Below are 15,921 nucleotides of genomic sequence, written 5' to 3' on the forward strand. Positions count from 1 at the left end.
TGATCTACAAAACATTCTCTGTAATAACTGAAGGTACAGATGGTAAATACACTACAAACTGCTCAGAGTCTGAAAAGACCAGTTTTTGTGCTCGACCAATAAAGTCCAGCACAGATTTTACTCGACTAGACTCGACTTTGTCTCGACAGTACTTAACTGTACTTAACTGTACTCGACTTTGGTCTCGACTTTACTTAATGAGTCTGATTCAGTACTTGATGATCTTGGTGTAGTCTGAAATGGTCTCGACCAAGGCTCGACCAGTCTTACCCTGTCTCATCCTGTCTCGACCAGTCTTGACTCAGTCTCGACCTGTCTCGACCAGTCTTGACTCAGTCTCGACCTGTCTCAACTATTCTTGACCTTCAAATTTAGTCTTGACTGGTCTGAATCAGCCTATCTAACTAAATTAAATATTCATCTTACAAAATTCCAGGTTATTTGGTAGTTAGTTCGTTGCTGTGAAATTAAAGAAATTAATTAATAGGTAAAAAAAGCAAGAGTTTTCAGTTTTGATTAAATTCAGATAGTCATCTTTAATTATTTCTATAACTTTTTCAAATCAACTTGGATTTTCATAAACCTATACAGCTATCTCAACTATTAATACTGATCTTACTGAATCCCAGGTCGTTATGTAGTTTGGTGTATTGCTGTCAAATATAAGGATTTAATTACTAGTAATAGGTAAAAAAAAGCAAGAATTTAAATTTTTTTATAACTATTTCAAAGCAAATTGGGTTTTCATCAAAATCTACAGCTATCTCCATTATATAATTATCTTAAAAAATACCAGGTTATTTGTTAATTTGGTTTAAAACTGTCAAATAAATTAAACTACATAGGTTTCATGATTATACACAATAGTTATATAGTTATATAATTAATTATCTTTTTAATGAGGTAACAACAGCCAACAAAATCAATGAAATTGTTTAATAAAGTTGAGAATGGAAATGGGTAATATGTCAAAGAGACAGCAACCTGACCAAAGAGCAGACAACACATGAAGGCCACCAAAGGGTCTTCAACACAGCGAGAAAATTCTGCACCCGTAACCTTATATTAGAAATATATCTATTATTATAATTTGGGATATAGTATATATAACATATATCAAAAGCGGATAAACAATTAAAGAAATTAATAAAATTGTTCTTCTGATTAGTGGTGAAGTATAAAGTAATATCTCCTGCTTGGGGCAAACTCATTAAAAAGATCACAACCTGGTCCGAGAGTATTAAATTCTAAATAACATTCATTCAAAATTGCAACATCCTGTTTAACTTAAATCGCAAGGCCTTTTGCATTCACTAGATAAGTAATACACGAGTTTAAGAAAAATAGGGCGTTCTTTTTACCTGTAAAACACACATATACTGATGTAATTAAACCTTATTAAAGTGCTTCTTGTATACCATGTCTTTAATTTTGACAAAAATTATTTTAAAAGGTTATCAAGGATTCCTATGAAAGTTCTAGTATCATGATTATATTAAATTCTTGTTTTAACAAAACAAAGGTGGCATTTTTAAAATTTTAAAACTTTTTTCAAATCTTAATTATATATTTATCTTACAAAATGCCAGATTGTTTTGTATGTTGGTGTGTTGCTGTCAAATTTAATGACTTAGGTATAGGGTAAAAAGGCTGAAATATTTTAATTTGACAGCAATAAACCAAATTAACAGATAACCTGGTATTTTGTAAGATAAATATATAATGGAGATCTTGCGATAGCTGTAGATTTTGATGAAAATCCAAGTTGCTTTGAACCAGTTATAAAAAAAATTGAAGATGACTATCTGAATTTAGTCCAAACTGAAAATTCTAGATTTTTTTACCTTGATTAATTAAATCTTTAAATATGACAGCAATATGCCAAACAACATAACAACCTGGAATTCGGAAAGATCAATATACAACTGAGAAAGCTGTATAGTTTTTATGAAAATCCAAGTTAATTTGAAAAAATAATAAACAAATTTAAAGTTGACTGGCTGAATTCAGTCCCACTGAAAATTCTAGCTTTTTTTACCTATTAATTAAATCCTAAAATTTGACAGCAATGCACCAAACTACATAACGACCTGGGATTCAGTAAGATCAATGTATAATTGAGATAGCTGTATAGTTTTATGAAAATCCAAGTTGATTTGAAAAATTTACAGAAATAATTAAAGATGACTATCTGAATTTAATCAAAACTGAAAATTCTTGCTTTTTTTTACCTATTAATTTACTTCTTTAATTTCCCAGCAACGAACCAACTACCAAATAACCTGGAATTTTGTAAGATCAATATTTAATTTAATTAGATGGGCTGATTCAGACCAGTCGAGACAAGTCGAGACCGAGTCGAGACTGAGTCAAGACTGGTCGAGCCTTGGTCGAGACCATTTCAGACTACACCAAGATCATAAATTACTGAATCAGACTTATTAAGTAAAGTCGAGACCACAGTCGAGTACAGTTAAGTTCTGTCGAGACAATGTCGAGTCTAGTCGAGTAAAATTTGTGCTCGACTTTACTGGTCGAGCACAAAAACTGGTCTTTTCAGACTCTGAGCAGTTTGTAGTGATAGGAAACTTCAGATATTTCATATTTTTTTCTTCTGTGTTTTACAGACTTCCTTGAAGGTAAAATTTCCTTTAACCTCTTACTCAACCAAGCCTTGTTTAGAAATTGTTTACCCTTGGTTGCTTGGTATTTCCTGGTTTGAACTCTTGCTGCTTTTGTACTGTAAATACAGACATTTTTATGTGTAATTATTATTATATGACCGCAAAAAGTTTTTAGGTTAGGATTTGCTTTGGGGGGTTATGGCTCAAACCGTTTAGGAATTAGGGGCAAAAAAGGGGGAAAACAAGGTTGTCCTGGTTAATGGACAAATACTTTAGTACAAAACATAATTTAAAGCAGTGTAATGGAGATAAATCAAATACATCATTGAAATTACCTCCCTTACACTGCTTTTAAATTATGTATAAAGTAATAGTTAATGAACAATTAAGATAATTTAAAACAGTGTAAGGGAGGTAATCCAAATACAATGTTTTGGTTACTTCCCTTACACTGCTTTTAAATTATGTTTAAAGAAATGCATATTTATAAAGGAAGACCAGTAAAAATATCTGCAAATGTTGCAACTATTTTTTTACCAAAAAATCCATATGAAAGATTTGACACTATATTTTAAATTCTATTATAAAATAGATTAAGTTAGCACTATGGTAAATTTAAATGGGTAATTATGGTTGCAAACTCCATTGGAAATTTGAATTGAGATTATGACCATATCTTGAGGGAAAGAATTTTTTGGGGGAAAAAAGGGGGGGGGGGGGGGTAAAAAGAAATTGTGGGGGGTCAATTTTTTCTCATTTCAGATTTCATAAAATTTAAAAAGAATTATTCTTCAAATATTATTTTTTTTTCAAATTTCAAATATTGAAAAATTTCAAGAAGTAATCTTTAATTGCACAGTATGGCGCATTAGATTTGTAAAATCTTTGACCACATTTATTTATTTGTTATGCCGATTCTAACCGTGTATTTAGAATTTTAATTTTGGGTCCTGTTTTCAAATTGGTCTACATTAAGGTCCAAAGGGTCCAAAATTAAACTTTGTTTGATTTTAACAAAAATTGAATATATGGGGTTCTTTGATATGCTGAATCTAAACATGTATTTAGATTTTTGATTTTTGGCCCAGTTTTCAAGTTGGTCAAAATTGGGGTCCAAAATTAAACTTTGTTTGATTTTAACAAAAATTGAATATATGGGGTTCTTTGATATGCTGAATCTAACCATGTATTTAGATTTTTTATTTGTGGACCCCGCTATCAAATTGGTTCATATTAAGGTCAAAAGGGACCAAAATTAAACTTCTTTTGATTTCATCAAAAATTGAATTATTGGGGTTCTTTGATATTCCAAATCTAACCGTGTATTTAGATTTTTAATTTTGGGTCCTGTTTTTTAAATTGGTCTACATTAAGTTCCAAAGGGTCCAAAATTAAACTTAGTTTGATTTTAACAAAAATTGAATTCTTTGGGTTCTTTGATATGCTGAATCTAAACATGTGTTTAGATTTTTGATTATGGGCCCAGTTTTCAAGTTTGTCCAAGTTGGGGTCCAAAATAAAACTTTGTTTGATTTCAACAAAAATTGAATATATGGGGTTTTTTGATATGCTGAATCTAACCATGTATTTAGATTTTTTATTTGTGGGCCCCGCTATCAAATTGGTTCATATTGAGGTCAAAAGGGTCCAAAATTAAACTTTGTTTGATTTCATCAAAAACTGAATTATTGGGGTTCTTTGATATTCCAAATCTAACCGTGTTTTTAGATTTTTAATTTTGGGTCCCGTTTTTTAAATTGGTCTACATTAAGGTCCAAAGGGTCCAAAATTAAACTTAGTTTGATTTTAACAAAAATTGAATTCTTTGGGTTCTTTGATATGCTGAATCTAAACATGTGTTTAGATTTTTGATTATGGGCCCAGTTTTCAAGTTTGTCCAAGTTGGGGTCCAAAATTAAACTTTTTTTTATTTCAACAAAAATTGAATATATGGGGTTCTTTGATATGCTGAATCTAACCATGTATTTAGATTTTTTATTTGTGAGCCTTGCTATCAAATTAGTTTATATTGAGGTCAAAAGGGTCCAAAATGAAACTTAGTTTAATTTTAACAAAAATTGAATTCTCGGGGTTCTTTGATATGCTGAATCTCAACATGTGTTTAGATTTTTTATTATGGGCCCAGTTTTCAAGTTTGTCCAAGTTGGGGTCCAAAATTAAACTTTGACGTTTGATTTCAACAAAAATTGAATATATGGGGTTCTTTGATATGCTGAATCTAACCATGTATTTTGATTTTGGACATTGGACCATAATAGGTAAATTAAAAAAATTCAAGTTCTTTGACCACATTCTTTCTGTGTCAGAAACCTATGCTGTGTCAAATATTTAATCACAATCCAAATTCAGAGCTGTATCAAGCTTGAATGTTGTGTCCATACTTGCCCCAACTGTTCAGGGTTCGACCTCTGCGGTCGTATCAAGCTGCGCCCAGCGAAGCATTTTATTGTGATGTGTATTTGTTAAACAATGGACAAAAATGAGATAGATTATTATGACTTGAGGAAATGCTAACAAATTTTACATTGTAAGTTTTAATTTTGCAAAACACATCTCATTGCAATTTTTGGAATGATAACAACATTACAAACATTTCTTATCTACATTATTCTGAATTTCTTTTTGAATTTGAGTGATAGAATGTGTAAAAAAAATCAGTGTTCAGTTAAACTATGATGGTAAATGTATATTCTTAAGTATTTAAGAATGTCAGCTTTAAAGTCAGTAATTGTTCAGGACATGTCACAGGAGCTTGTATCATAGATGGTTTTAGGTCGGAAATATATGTCAGTAAATTGGTATGTGTTCTATACAATGTAGAATGCATACCAGTTGACTGATATATTTCGGATCCAAAAATATCTGTGATACTAGCCCCTGTGGACATGTATATTTACTTATCATGTATATATGTACACAGGAAAAAAATCTTTACATCGATGTCAACCAAACTTCAAAATTTCTTGTTTCAGGTTGTTCAAGAATATGAAAGAGCAGTGATATTCCGACTTGGTAGACTGGTATCAGGTGGTGCTAAGGGACCAGGTAAAATAGAAACAGCAACACAACAATGCAGTTTCCAATGAAGCCAATATGACACAAAAAGAGGGGGGGGGGGGGGTAGATTAACCTGCTCAGAAAAGACAAAAGATAATTTTATTCCCACAAGTTCTTTAGTTTAACAAAAAAACTACTGTTTTTGTTCTTGCTCACTGATAATGCATCTGTGAAATATACTGAGTAAAAAAAGTTTAGCAACATGTATTTTGATTATAAAGCTTTAAATTACAAATTTCCCAAGTTGTGGAAATACATTTTTAATACTGTTTCTGTATAGTAATATTGAACCTTATGATTTATTTTCTTTTTTGCAATAATTTATTTATTGTTTTGTTTAAAAGCATACATTTTTTTAGAAATATGAAATTAAAATATTTGTTGCTAATTTTTTTTACTCAGTATAGTACCAAGCATGTAGATACTGAAATTTAAACTCATATCAAAAATAACTTTGGTTTTTAGATATAAGAAGATGTGGTATGAGTGCCAATGAGACAACTCTCCATCCAAGTCAAATTTTATAAAAGTAAACCATTATAGGTCAAAGTACGGTCTCCAACACAGAGCCTTGGCTCACACCAAACAGAAAGCTATAAAGGGCCTGAAAAATTACTAGTGTAAAACCATTCAAACGGGAAAACCGACGGTCTAATCTATATAAAAAACGGAAACGAGAAACACTTATGAACCACATCAACAAACGACAACTACTGAACATCAGATTCCTGACTTAGGACAGGTGCAAACAATTGCAGAGGGTTTAAACGTTTTAATGGTACGAAACCTTTACCCTTATCTGAAACAATAGTGTAACATCACAACATAGAAAGACACACTATAAAATATCAATTGAAATGGCTTAACTCAATCAAAAGACATTTTAACACCAGTGAACATACACTGAACAAATAAATTTGATCTATGATACAATGTAAATACAAAAAAAATAAACTAAGGGAAGAATAATTAAAGTAACGTGTTATACCGCTGTGAAATGTTGAACAATTTAAGAAAAACAATATGCTTGAACAAAAATATCAGCCATTTGCAATTACTTTAAACACAGGTATTTGCCTATATGTTTTTTTTCACCATGGAATTCAAGTTCAGGATATTGGAAATATCAAGAGATCACTAATGCTTGTGAATCAACAATTTAAATTATATAATTTTAATGGGATATGGAAAATTTAAAGTTTCTGAGTAGGGAGTTTTTTGGTGGATAGTTACATGTATGTAGATACAAACTTTGTGATGGGTAACTTTAGGTAGGGAGATGTGAAACAAATTGTATTTCAAATAATTTTGTTCAAAAATTTATTTATGCATCCTGAGAAGAAGGGTGAATCCTGAATTGTCAATAACGACTTGTTTATGAAGCTATTAGACCATTACTCTTAGACAAAAGATGATTTACTTCATAGTATTTTTCACAACAATTAGAATATTAACAGCTTGGTTTGTAGAATTACAGCTACACTACAGTGCTATTCTAAACAAAGTTTTCTACACGTGTGTAGCTTGGTAGTTTTAGTTTTATCTTCACTATTCTGTTTATAGATTCCTTAACCATGATTGACTTGTGAACAATGTCATTTGCTGTTCCCTCGTGGGAGGTAACATTTTGATATCTGATTATGATTATTTTATCTTTATAGGTCTGTTTTTCATCATACCCTGTATAGATTCCTATACAAAGGTGGACATGAGGACAGTATCTTTTGATGTTCCCCCACAAGAGGTAACATAACATTAAGGCCTACTACATTCCTCTTCAAATTCAATAGGCAATATTAATACAAGGCTTATATACTTAACTGCTTCTCATGAGGTGAAATAACATTTAAAGAAAAAAAGAAAAATAGACAAAAAAGAAAAAGAATAGACAGTACATGTAATAGGGTTCTAACATATAAAGAGAGAATAATGGTCAAAATAGATAAAGAATAAAGACTAGAATTGTCTAAAAGATAAAGAATAAAAATGAAGACCCCATAAAGACACTCTTTACTGTTAATTCAAGTTAATAATGGTGGTGATCTACTTTTTTATGCCCCCGCCGAAGCGGAGGGGGCATTAAGTTTTGCCCTTGTCCGTCTGTCCGTACGTTCCAAAATTGGTTTCCGTTCTCTAACTTAAGTTTGCCTCAACCAAATGTTATCAAACTTATACACAATGCTTATTACCACAAAACACAGATCAAGTTTGAATTTTGGTGGCGTCACTTTAACCATTCTAGAGGTATGCCCCTTTATATTTTTATATTTCCGTTCTCTAAAGTTTGCCTCAACCAAATGTTATGAAACTTATACACAATGCTTATTACCACAATACACAGATCAAGTTTAAATTTTGGTGGCGTCACTTTTACTGTTCTAGAGTTATGCCCCTTTACAAATGGAAAAATTGCTAAATTTTTCTTTTTTTTTTTTAAAATATCAATGATGTCATTGTTCAAGTAATTTTTAAAATTGGAGTTATCTTCCTTTGTCCATGATTATAGTTGAATCAACTACAATCAATGCTTTATACAATGCAATTTTTAATTTTGCCTTCCACTGATAAAACACAGATCAAGTTGAATTTGGGTAGTGTCACTTTAACCATTATTGAGTTATGCCCCTTTTATAAATAAAAAAAATTGCAAAATTTTTAGTTTTCTTTCTGTAACTTAAGTTTGCCCCAACCAAACATGAAACCTATACACAATACTTATTACCACAAAACTAAGATCAAGTACAAATTTGGGTAGCGTCACTTTTATTGTTCTTGATTTATGTCCCTTTATAATGTTGTATGCAAGCGGGGGCATCATCTGTTTCCATGGGGACATATTCTCCATTTATTTTCCTTTTGTATGATTCAGTTTATAAAAGATAAGATATTGGTATGATTTATTAACTGGTGCTGTATATAGAGTATATTATATGGCTTTTTCAATATCACATCTGTATCAACCCGAGACACCAATATAATCCCAAGAGCTGTGCTCGAGGGATTATATTAGTTGAGGGCTGATAGGGTGTGTGATATTGAAAAAGGGATATCATATACACTTTATTATATATCTCAGGTAGATGTTTTTTTCATGTGATGGTGACTGATATCGATGACGTGACGTCATACAGATTAAGGGAGTGATAAAGCCTAATTGCAACCTTGACTGATATCGATCTTATCACGGATGGCTGATACAGCAGGATTGCCATTGATCGTATTACACATACAATTTACATGTATTTACTACTAAATATATAATAAAATGAGTTATACCATAGAATGCATATATTTCAAAAAGTGTATTTTTAAACTAATATATCATGTAACAACATACTAAGCCTATATTTTTGTTAATTAGGTTTTGACGAAAGATTCTGTAACAGTGGCAGTTGATGCTGTTGTGTATTATAGGATACAGAATGCAGCCATGTCAATAACAAATGTAGAGGATTCTAACAGGTCAACGCGTCTTCTTGCCGCTACTACCCTCAGAAATGTTCTTGGAACAAAGAATCTCGCTGAGATTTTGTCTGACAGGGAATCCATCAGTCATGTTATGCAGGTAAAACTTAAATATGTTAATTATTAACCAGAAGGAACTCTAACTTTAGTTTAAGTGAATGGATCTCTATGAAATTTTACCATAAGGTTCAATACCACAAAAGGAAGGTTGGGATTGATTTTGGGGGTTATGGTACCAACAATTAAGGAAAAAGGGGCCAAAAATAAGCATTTTTGTAACTTCCAGACAATAACTTGTGTGTTAGTTTATGGATCTCTCTGACATTGTACCACAAGATTCCATATCAGAAAGGGAATGCTTGGATTGATTTTGGGGGTAATTGCCTCAAAATTTTAGGAATTGGGGCCAAAAAATGGGCAAAAAACAAGCATTTTTCTAGTTTCATGACAATAACTTGTGTGTAAGTGTATGGATCTTTCTGAAATTGTACTACAAGGTTCCATATCACAAAGGAAAAGCTGGAATTGATTTCGGGGGTAATTACCCAAATTTGGGGCCAAAAATAAGCATTCTTCTAGTTTCCAGACAATAACTTGTGTTCAGGTGTATGGATCTCTCCGAAATTGTACTGCAAGGTACCATACCACAAAGGGAAGGCTGAGATTGATTTTGGGGGTAATTGCCTCAAAATTTTAAGAATAAGGGGCCAAAAAGGGGCAAAAAACAACCATTTTTTTAGTTTCAGGACAATAGCTTGTGTGTAAGTGTATGGATCTTTATGAAATTGTACTACAAGGTTCCATATCACAAAGGGAAAGCTGGGTTTGAGTATGGGGGTAATTGCCTTAAATATTTAGGAATTTGGGGCCAAAAAGGGGCCAAAAAACAAGCATTTTTCTAGTCTCCAGACAATAACTTGTGTTCAAGTGTATGGATCTCTCAGAAATTGTACTGCAAGTAGGCCATAATCTTGCCGGCGAAATAACGATTTAAGTCGCCAAAGAATTTTGAAAATCGCTAAATCTCGCCGGCTAACTGACTTCATAGCGAAGTCAAATCGCTATCAAAATAGGTAAAAGGGAGACAGCTTGTGATTGACAAATATCACAGGTAAAAAAATGGCGGCTGACAAGGATAATCGAGATTTTCGAAACGACCCAGGACTAATACTGTCAACGATCAAATTAAATAAATACAACGGCGACTTTGAACATCCTCGGATATAACATTCAAAACTATTCAAACAGAAAACTGACCGTCTGGTTAAGTTATCATTTTACGATGATTTTCATCTGAGGATGTTGCGTATCACTCAGCTGATTTGTTTTATTTTTATTACTTACACGAGTCGATCAATTTTACTATTCGGTAGGTAAAGGGGGGAATAAACGGTAGATTTATTATATTGATTGAATAAAAATTGAAATATAAAAGGTAGAAAGACAGCTGATGGATAATGTGATTGCAAACGTACGACACTCGACCAGATTGTGATCATCAGTGGATTTTTTCTCACGACCATTTCGTTGATATGGATGATATTTTAAAAAAAATGATAGAAATTAGCTCTTTATTGCATAATTAAAATGCGATTGAAAGATATTTTCATTTATAGACTTACAATTTTTAACGATAATCTCAATTTACAACTGACTAACTTAATGTCCTGGACATTCAATAATGTTTTACAAAATAATGACAAGTGGTGATATAAATTAAATTCCCAGTCATGTCAAATTCGTCAGGTAAACCGGGAGTCATATTTTTTCTGTACTTTAAAAAAAAAATTGAGGCAGATGCACATGAATTAAATGCATCATAATCATGATAATACTACTAGGCTACTCCCTCATGTCCCAATCAACAAATTTTATTTAGAACACATTATCAGTCAGAGATATAACTCTATAGGGTTATTACAGAAAATAACTTGTGTGTGTTATTACAGATACTTTCATGAGTTGTCTACTCTTTATTCCTTAAATTTTCTAAATCTGCAATATATGGCGCGGAATCAGGGTCAAAAATACTTATTTACGTATATACAGAATTATTTCTGTATATACAGAATTCGATTTACGTATATACGTAAATCGAATTCCGTATATACGTAAATCGAATTCTGCATATACAGAAATAATTATGTATATAAGTCAATAATTTCGTATATACAGAAATAATTATGTATATACGAAATTCGATTTACGTATATACGTAAATCAATTTACGTGTATACAGAATTCGATTTACGTATATACGGAATTCTTTGTGTATATACGTTAATATTTTTGTATACTAGACATCAATACAACCTGCCAATGAAATTCATTGTTATAACAATGATTTCTCTTTTCTATGACTAATGAGAACCGAGAGAGACATTTTCTTCCATTTACGTGGGTTCGGATTCCGGGTTTCAGTTCAGGATCTAACTCTCGTTTTGGGGGGGTGGGAGGTTAAAACAGCAACAATAAAACTTATGCATAAAATAGGCAAATTAACTCATATGTTTAACAAAAAACACATCAGAGATGTATATTGTCAAATAAAACCTTGAGAGGAATATTCGATTTCGAAAGTTTTTTAATGAATTAAGCGCGACTACGAACAGACAATCATAACAGCTTCAATTGTACTCTCGTTTATATATTCCGGATTAAAAAAAATAAATAAGCATATTTTACCAGCAAAATATCATATCTGGGAACATTGGTTTTCACGTATTATGTTGTTTTTTTCAATTTTTTTTGGGTGCATATTTTTTGTTAGCTTGCTTGTTTGTTTATGTTTAAAATCACTTAATTTTGACAACAGACACGCTTTAATTACATTTGTAGTTTGATATAACAATAAGTGGCACTTTAAAGTAAATAAACTGACCTTCTCTAGAACTGCCAGTTTAATATTAAGCAATGTATTGATTCAGTTTAATTGGCATAAATAGCAGGAAGCATACCAAAGTCACAGTACAATCTCGTACAACATGATCAAAGGACAAGGCACCTCCAGGAAAACAGACGAGGACAAAATAACAAGGTGTGGGATTAAACACGAAACACAAACACCGAAAACACTAAAAACCAAAGCATGGACAATGCGAACACTCAAACTCTCAAACAAACCGAGAGTGAAATCAGGTGCTCGAGAAGGTTAAACTTTTCCAGCTCATTGTCCAAATGTAATATAAAAGCGGATAGTAAGTCATATAAAAAAGAAGATGTGGTATGATTGCCAATGAAACAATTCTCCACAAGAGACCAAATGACACAGATTTTAACAACTATAGGTCACCGTACGGCCTTCAACAATGAGCAAAGCCCATACCGCATGGTCACTATAAGAAGGACGGACTAGGAGTACGACAACGGGAACACATCCATAACCATTTGTGAAATGGACATTCCATAATGCTCAACCAAATCGTGATGGCGACCATAAGATTTTTAAGTGAGGATATTAAAGTTATTTTCTGTAACTCTGTTTAAATATCTTATTCGATAAAGATAGTCCTCTATCTATGAATCCTTTGTACTGCACGCACGCCCTTGTGTAAAGTATCAGTTGTGAAATGTGGACTCCATGACGAGATATATGTTGCTGTATAGAAACGGAAAGTTCAGAAAACACGCATTTGTTGAAACTTTTCCAACCTCTTCCAGAACTGCTACCTATACGCCGTTTTTATAGTGTACTCTACAATTATTTTACTGACTGACAAAACAAAAAACTGAATATGAGATGAGTATGTTTAGGAAGTAAGGTGAACTGTTTGAGTACCCTCGGCGTACATGTCCACGTCCAATCTTAGTTCTCAGATACCAGTTAACCTACAAGCATGTAACTTGGGTGTGCGGCTTGCTTCCAAATGTAGGTTACCTTGACATGTATTCCATGCTTCAGAGGAGACAGACCACGATGATAATCCTGTTCAATGAAATATTATTAAAAACTATTTCTTGGTTAGTATTGAAAAAGTTTGATGTGCAAACTTATCTTGACTAGAATCAAAGTTGTAAATATATCAGTGTGACGTTTCCCCTCTCACTCCGTTTGTCCCGAGAGGAAAGAAATGAAGTCCAAAGAAGGCTATGGACAAAAATAACCCCAACCCCAGTACCATACTTAGGATGGGTCCCATGGGTGGGGGCTTTGGGTTGATTTTGTAATGTTCGTTCCCCTTTCTTTCGGAATGGTAGGGCTAGGGATCCCATTTCCTTTGTATACTTGTATATGTTTGCTTGATATTTGTGTCTTTGCGCGAACTTGTAGCCATCTTTGTTTCGTTTATTTCTATTTCAGGTGATAGTTATGTGAATTCGATATCGTTTGATATTAGCAAAATCTTAAGTTTTTTGAGGTTTTTTTTCGTATCATTTAACGACCTTGACGTAAACATAACTATATACGTTTGTCAGAAGCTCTTCATTTTCCTTCCAATGATATGTCAGGAGAACGGTGGCAATCAATAGTTAATACACTATCAATTTTCAGTTAATATGCATGAAGTTAACAACTGTTTTTCGAGATGTACAAACTTGACGGGTGAGTTATTTCAATTTGATATTACTTCTAGATTCAACAGAACTTTTTTAATATCCATGCATTTGGAAGATTTTTTGCACCTGCATTTTGCAATCGTTCATTCAGAAATGTGCAGGTCACAGGTGCAATTTTAAGGCTCTAGATGGTCACAGTGTGGGAACGGAACTGTACGTTTTTTTAATATTTTGGTCATTCGGGAGACTTTCAAGCGAGGCTCCGACAATCGAAAAAACAACAAGTTACTGAATGTAAGTTTTGATTAACGCACACGTTACAATATTACGTTTCTGCTTGAAGATTTGGTAATGAAAACATTCTACATATACATCTAGACCAATCGAATACCGAAAACGACATATGCAGCCAGACGTTTTCCCTTAAATGGTTGAGCTTCGAGTAAATCGCTTAAAATTCTCCATCAACAGGGAATAAAATTTAAAAAAAAATGCAAAAAGATAATCGTCACTACAACAATTTTTACAATTAACTCTTTTCTGATATATAGTCTAACCACTCTGAAAGTTTGATAACCATCGTCTCAGTAGAAAAGAAAATAAACCATTTTTTTATGTTGGAAATTTCATTGACTGTACAATCGCTTGCTCGCTTAGGGTACAATCACTTGGAGCTTTTCTGTACAATCATTTGGCCAAAATAATAAAATAGATTGTATATTTATTTCATAGTTTATTATTTCTTCATTCAGTATTGATGTATTAAATATCTGAATAAGTTATCAAGTACACCATTCTGAGACACACGTAGTTTTTCTATATCGGAGGGACAGACAAACGAAAATACAAGACAAAAAAGTACAGCACACATGATAAGAAATCTCGTTTAAAAGAATAAAGCTCGTCACACAAAATTCGGTCAATAAAGTCATCATTTCGAATATTCCATTTTTTTCTATATCAACATTTTAATTGGCTATTAAATTTTCTGCATTGATATCAATTTTTAATCACAATACACAAAGTCGAAGATTCCCTCTATTTTCTGTGACAGTTATTCTTTATACTTCGTCTATAGTTTTGAGTTTATTCAAGTCATTTTAACCATTTTATCCATATCAATCACTGTACTTATTTTTCACTGTCCTAATTGTCCATCAGAAAAATTATGTTTTTGGTTTTCTTTTCAAATTGTTATATCTTTATGTGACTTAAAATTTCTTGAATCACAAAGTTGTGAGATAATAAAACGACATGCTCAATTTTAATGAGACATGTAAAGTCCGTTCATAAACGGATATGTATATAAAAGATTTAAAATCCTTGTTTCTACGTCGATTTTGTGCTCTTGAATTTGTAAACGATATTGGAACGGATAGTGGGAAACGGCTGATTGAATTATTATTATGTTAAACATGATGCTTACATTTGTAATCTTGTGTTTTGAGCAAATCCTTTTATTATCCAATTGAACGATCAAATGTTTTGTCAAACGTCTTAATAAGACAAGGGTTATAGCATACATCATTTCTAAGAGACAAACGTAGTCTTGAGTACCCATAAGAGAACCAGTATTCGAAAGCAAACAATCGGTATACAAGACAAAATCGTAAAACACAAATGCCAAAAAAAAAATGTTCGGACAACACAAACTCCCTCATAAACCCGAGGAAGAGAACAGGTACTCCGGAAGGGTTAGCATCTCCTGCCTCATAAATCGCACCCGTCGTGAAGGCCTTCCTAGGCCATAAATTATAACTTTTTTTACAGGAGGGGCTGAGCAAGTTATTGATGCTTTGTCCTGCTTTGATTCTTGCCTTTTTCCCGATATATTTTACCTTGGTTTCAAAAAAACATGTGCACTCTATACAAAACTGACATTTTTTATTATCAAATTCATATTTTAATATTCGGCTTTTCAAGTTTGGCGAAGATGTCAGGAAATTCTTAGTTAATCATTATGATTTGTCAAAGTCGTAATGTTGTTTTTATTTGCGACAGCACTACTATAGCTCTTATAATGCTTCTTCATCATTATCTCGTCACGATGGTCTCGAGAAAAGATGTGGCTAGCGTTCTTGTTTGGACATGAGCTTCCACAAGATAACAGTTTTTTTCAGACCGACGTTCTAAGGACAACGATCATATCAAAAAAGGGACTGGGTTACGACTGCGGCAACTATTATTTCAAAATTAAGACGAAGTGTAAATGTAATAGTCGGGAATTTTGGATTTTTATGAAATTTTTAACGCAATT

The 15,921-nt window shown here is 32.5% G+C and overlaps 1 protein-coding gene and 1 long non-coding RNA gene across 5 annotated transcripts in view; both read left to right on the forward strand.

Annotated features, from left to right (window-relative positions):
* Positions 1–15,921, forward strand: part of LOC127730032 (uncharacterized) — an 88,198-nt gene that overhangs the window by 52,301 nt on the left and 19,976 nt on the right. The gene's annotated exons all lie outside the window — the stretch shown is intronic.
* Positions 1–15,921, forward strand: part of LOC127730013 (band 7 protein AGAP004871-like) — a 69,815-nt gene that overhangs the window by 38,606 nt on the left and 15,288 nt on the right. For all 4 annotated transcript variants that reach the window (XM_052238058.1, XM_052238057.1, XM_052238056.1 and 1 more), the window contains exons 3-5: positions 5,618–5,690; positions 7,364–7,446; positions 9,064–9,267. In XM_052238058.1, coding sequence (XP_052094018.1) covers positions 5,618–5,690; positions 7,364–7,446; positions 9,064–9,267 — 360 coding nt within the window. The remainder of the gene's footprint in view (positions 1–5,617; positions 5,691–7,363; positions 7,447–9,063; positions 9,268–15,921) is intronic.

This window comes from Mytilus californianus, unplaced genomic scaffold (assembly GCF_021869535.1).
Source record: "Mytilus californianus isolate M0D057914Y unplaced genomic scaffold, xbMytCali1.0.p SCAF_2, whole genome shotgun sequence".
Classification (NCBI taxonomy): domain Eukaryota; kingdom Metazoa; phylum Mollusca; class Bivalvia; order Mytilida; family Mytilidae; genus Mytilus; species Mytilus californianus.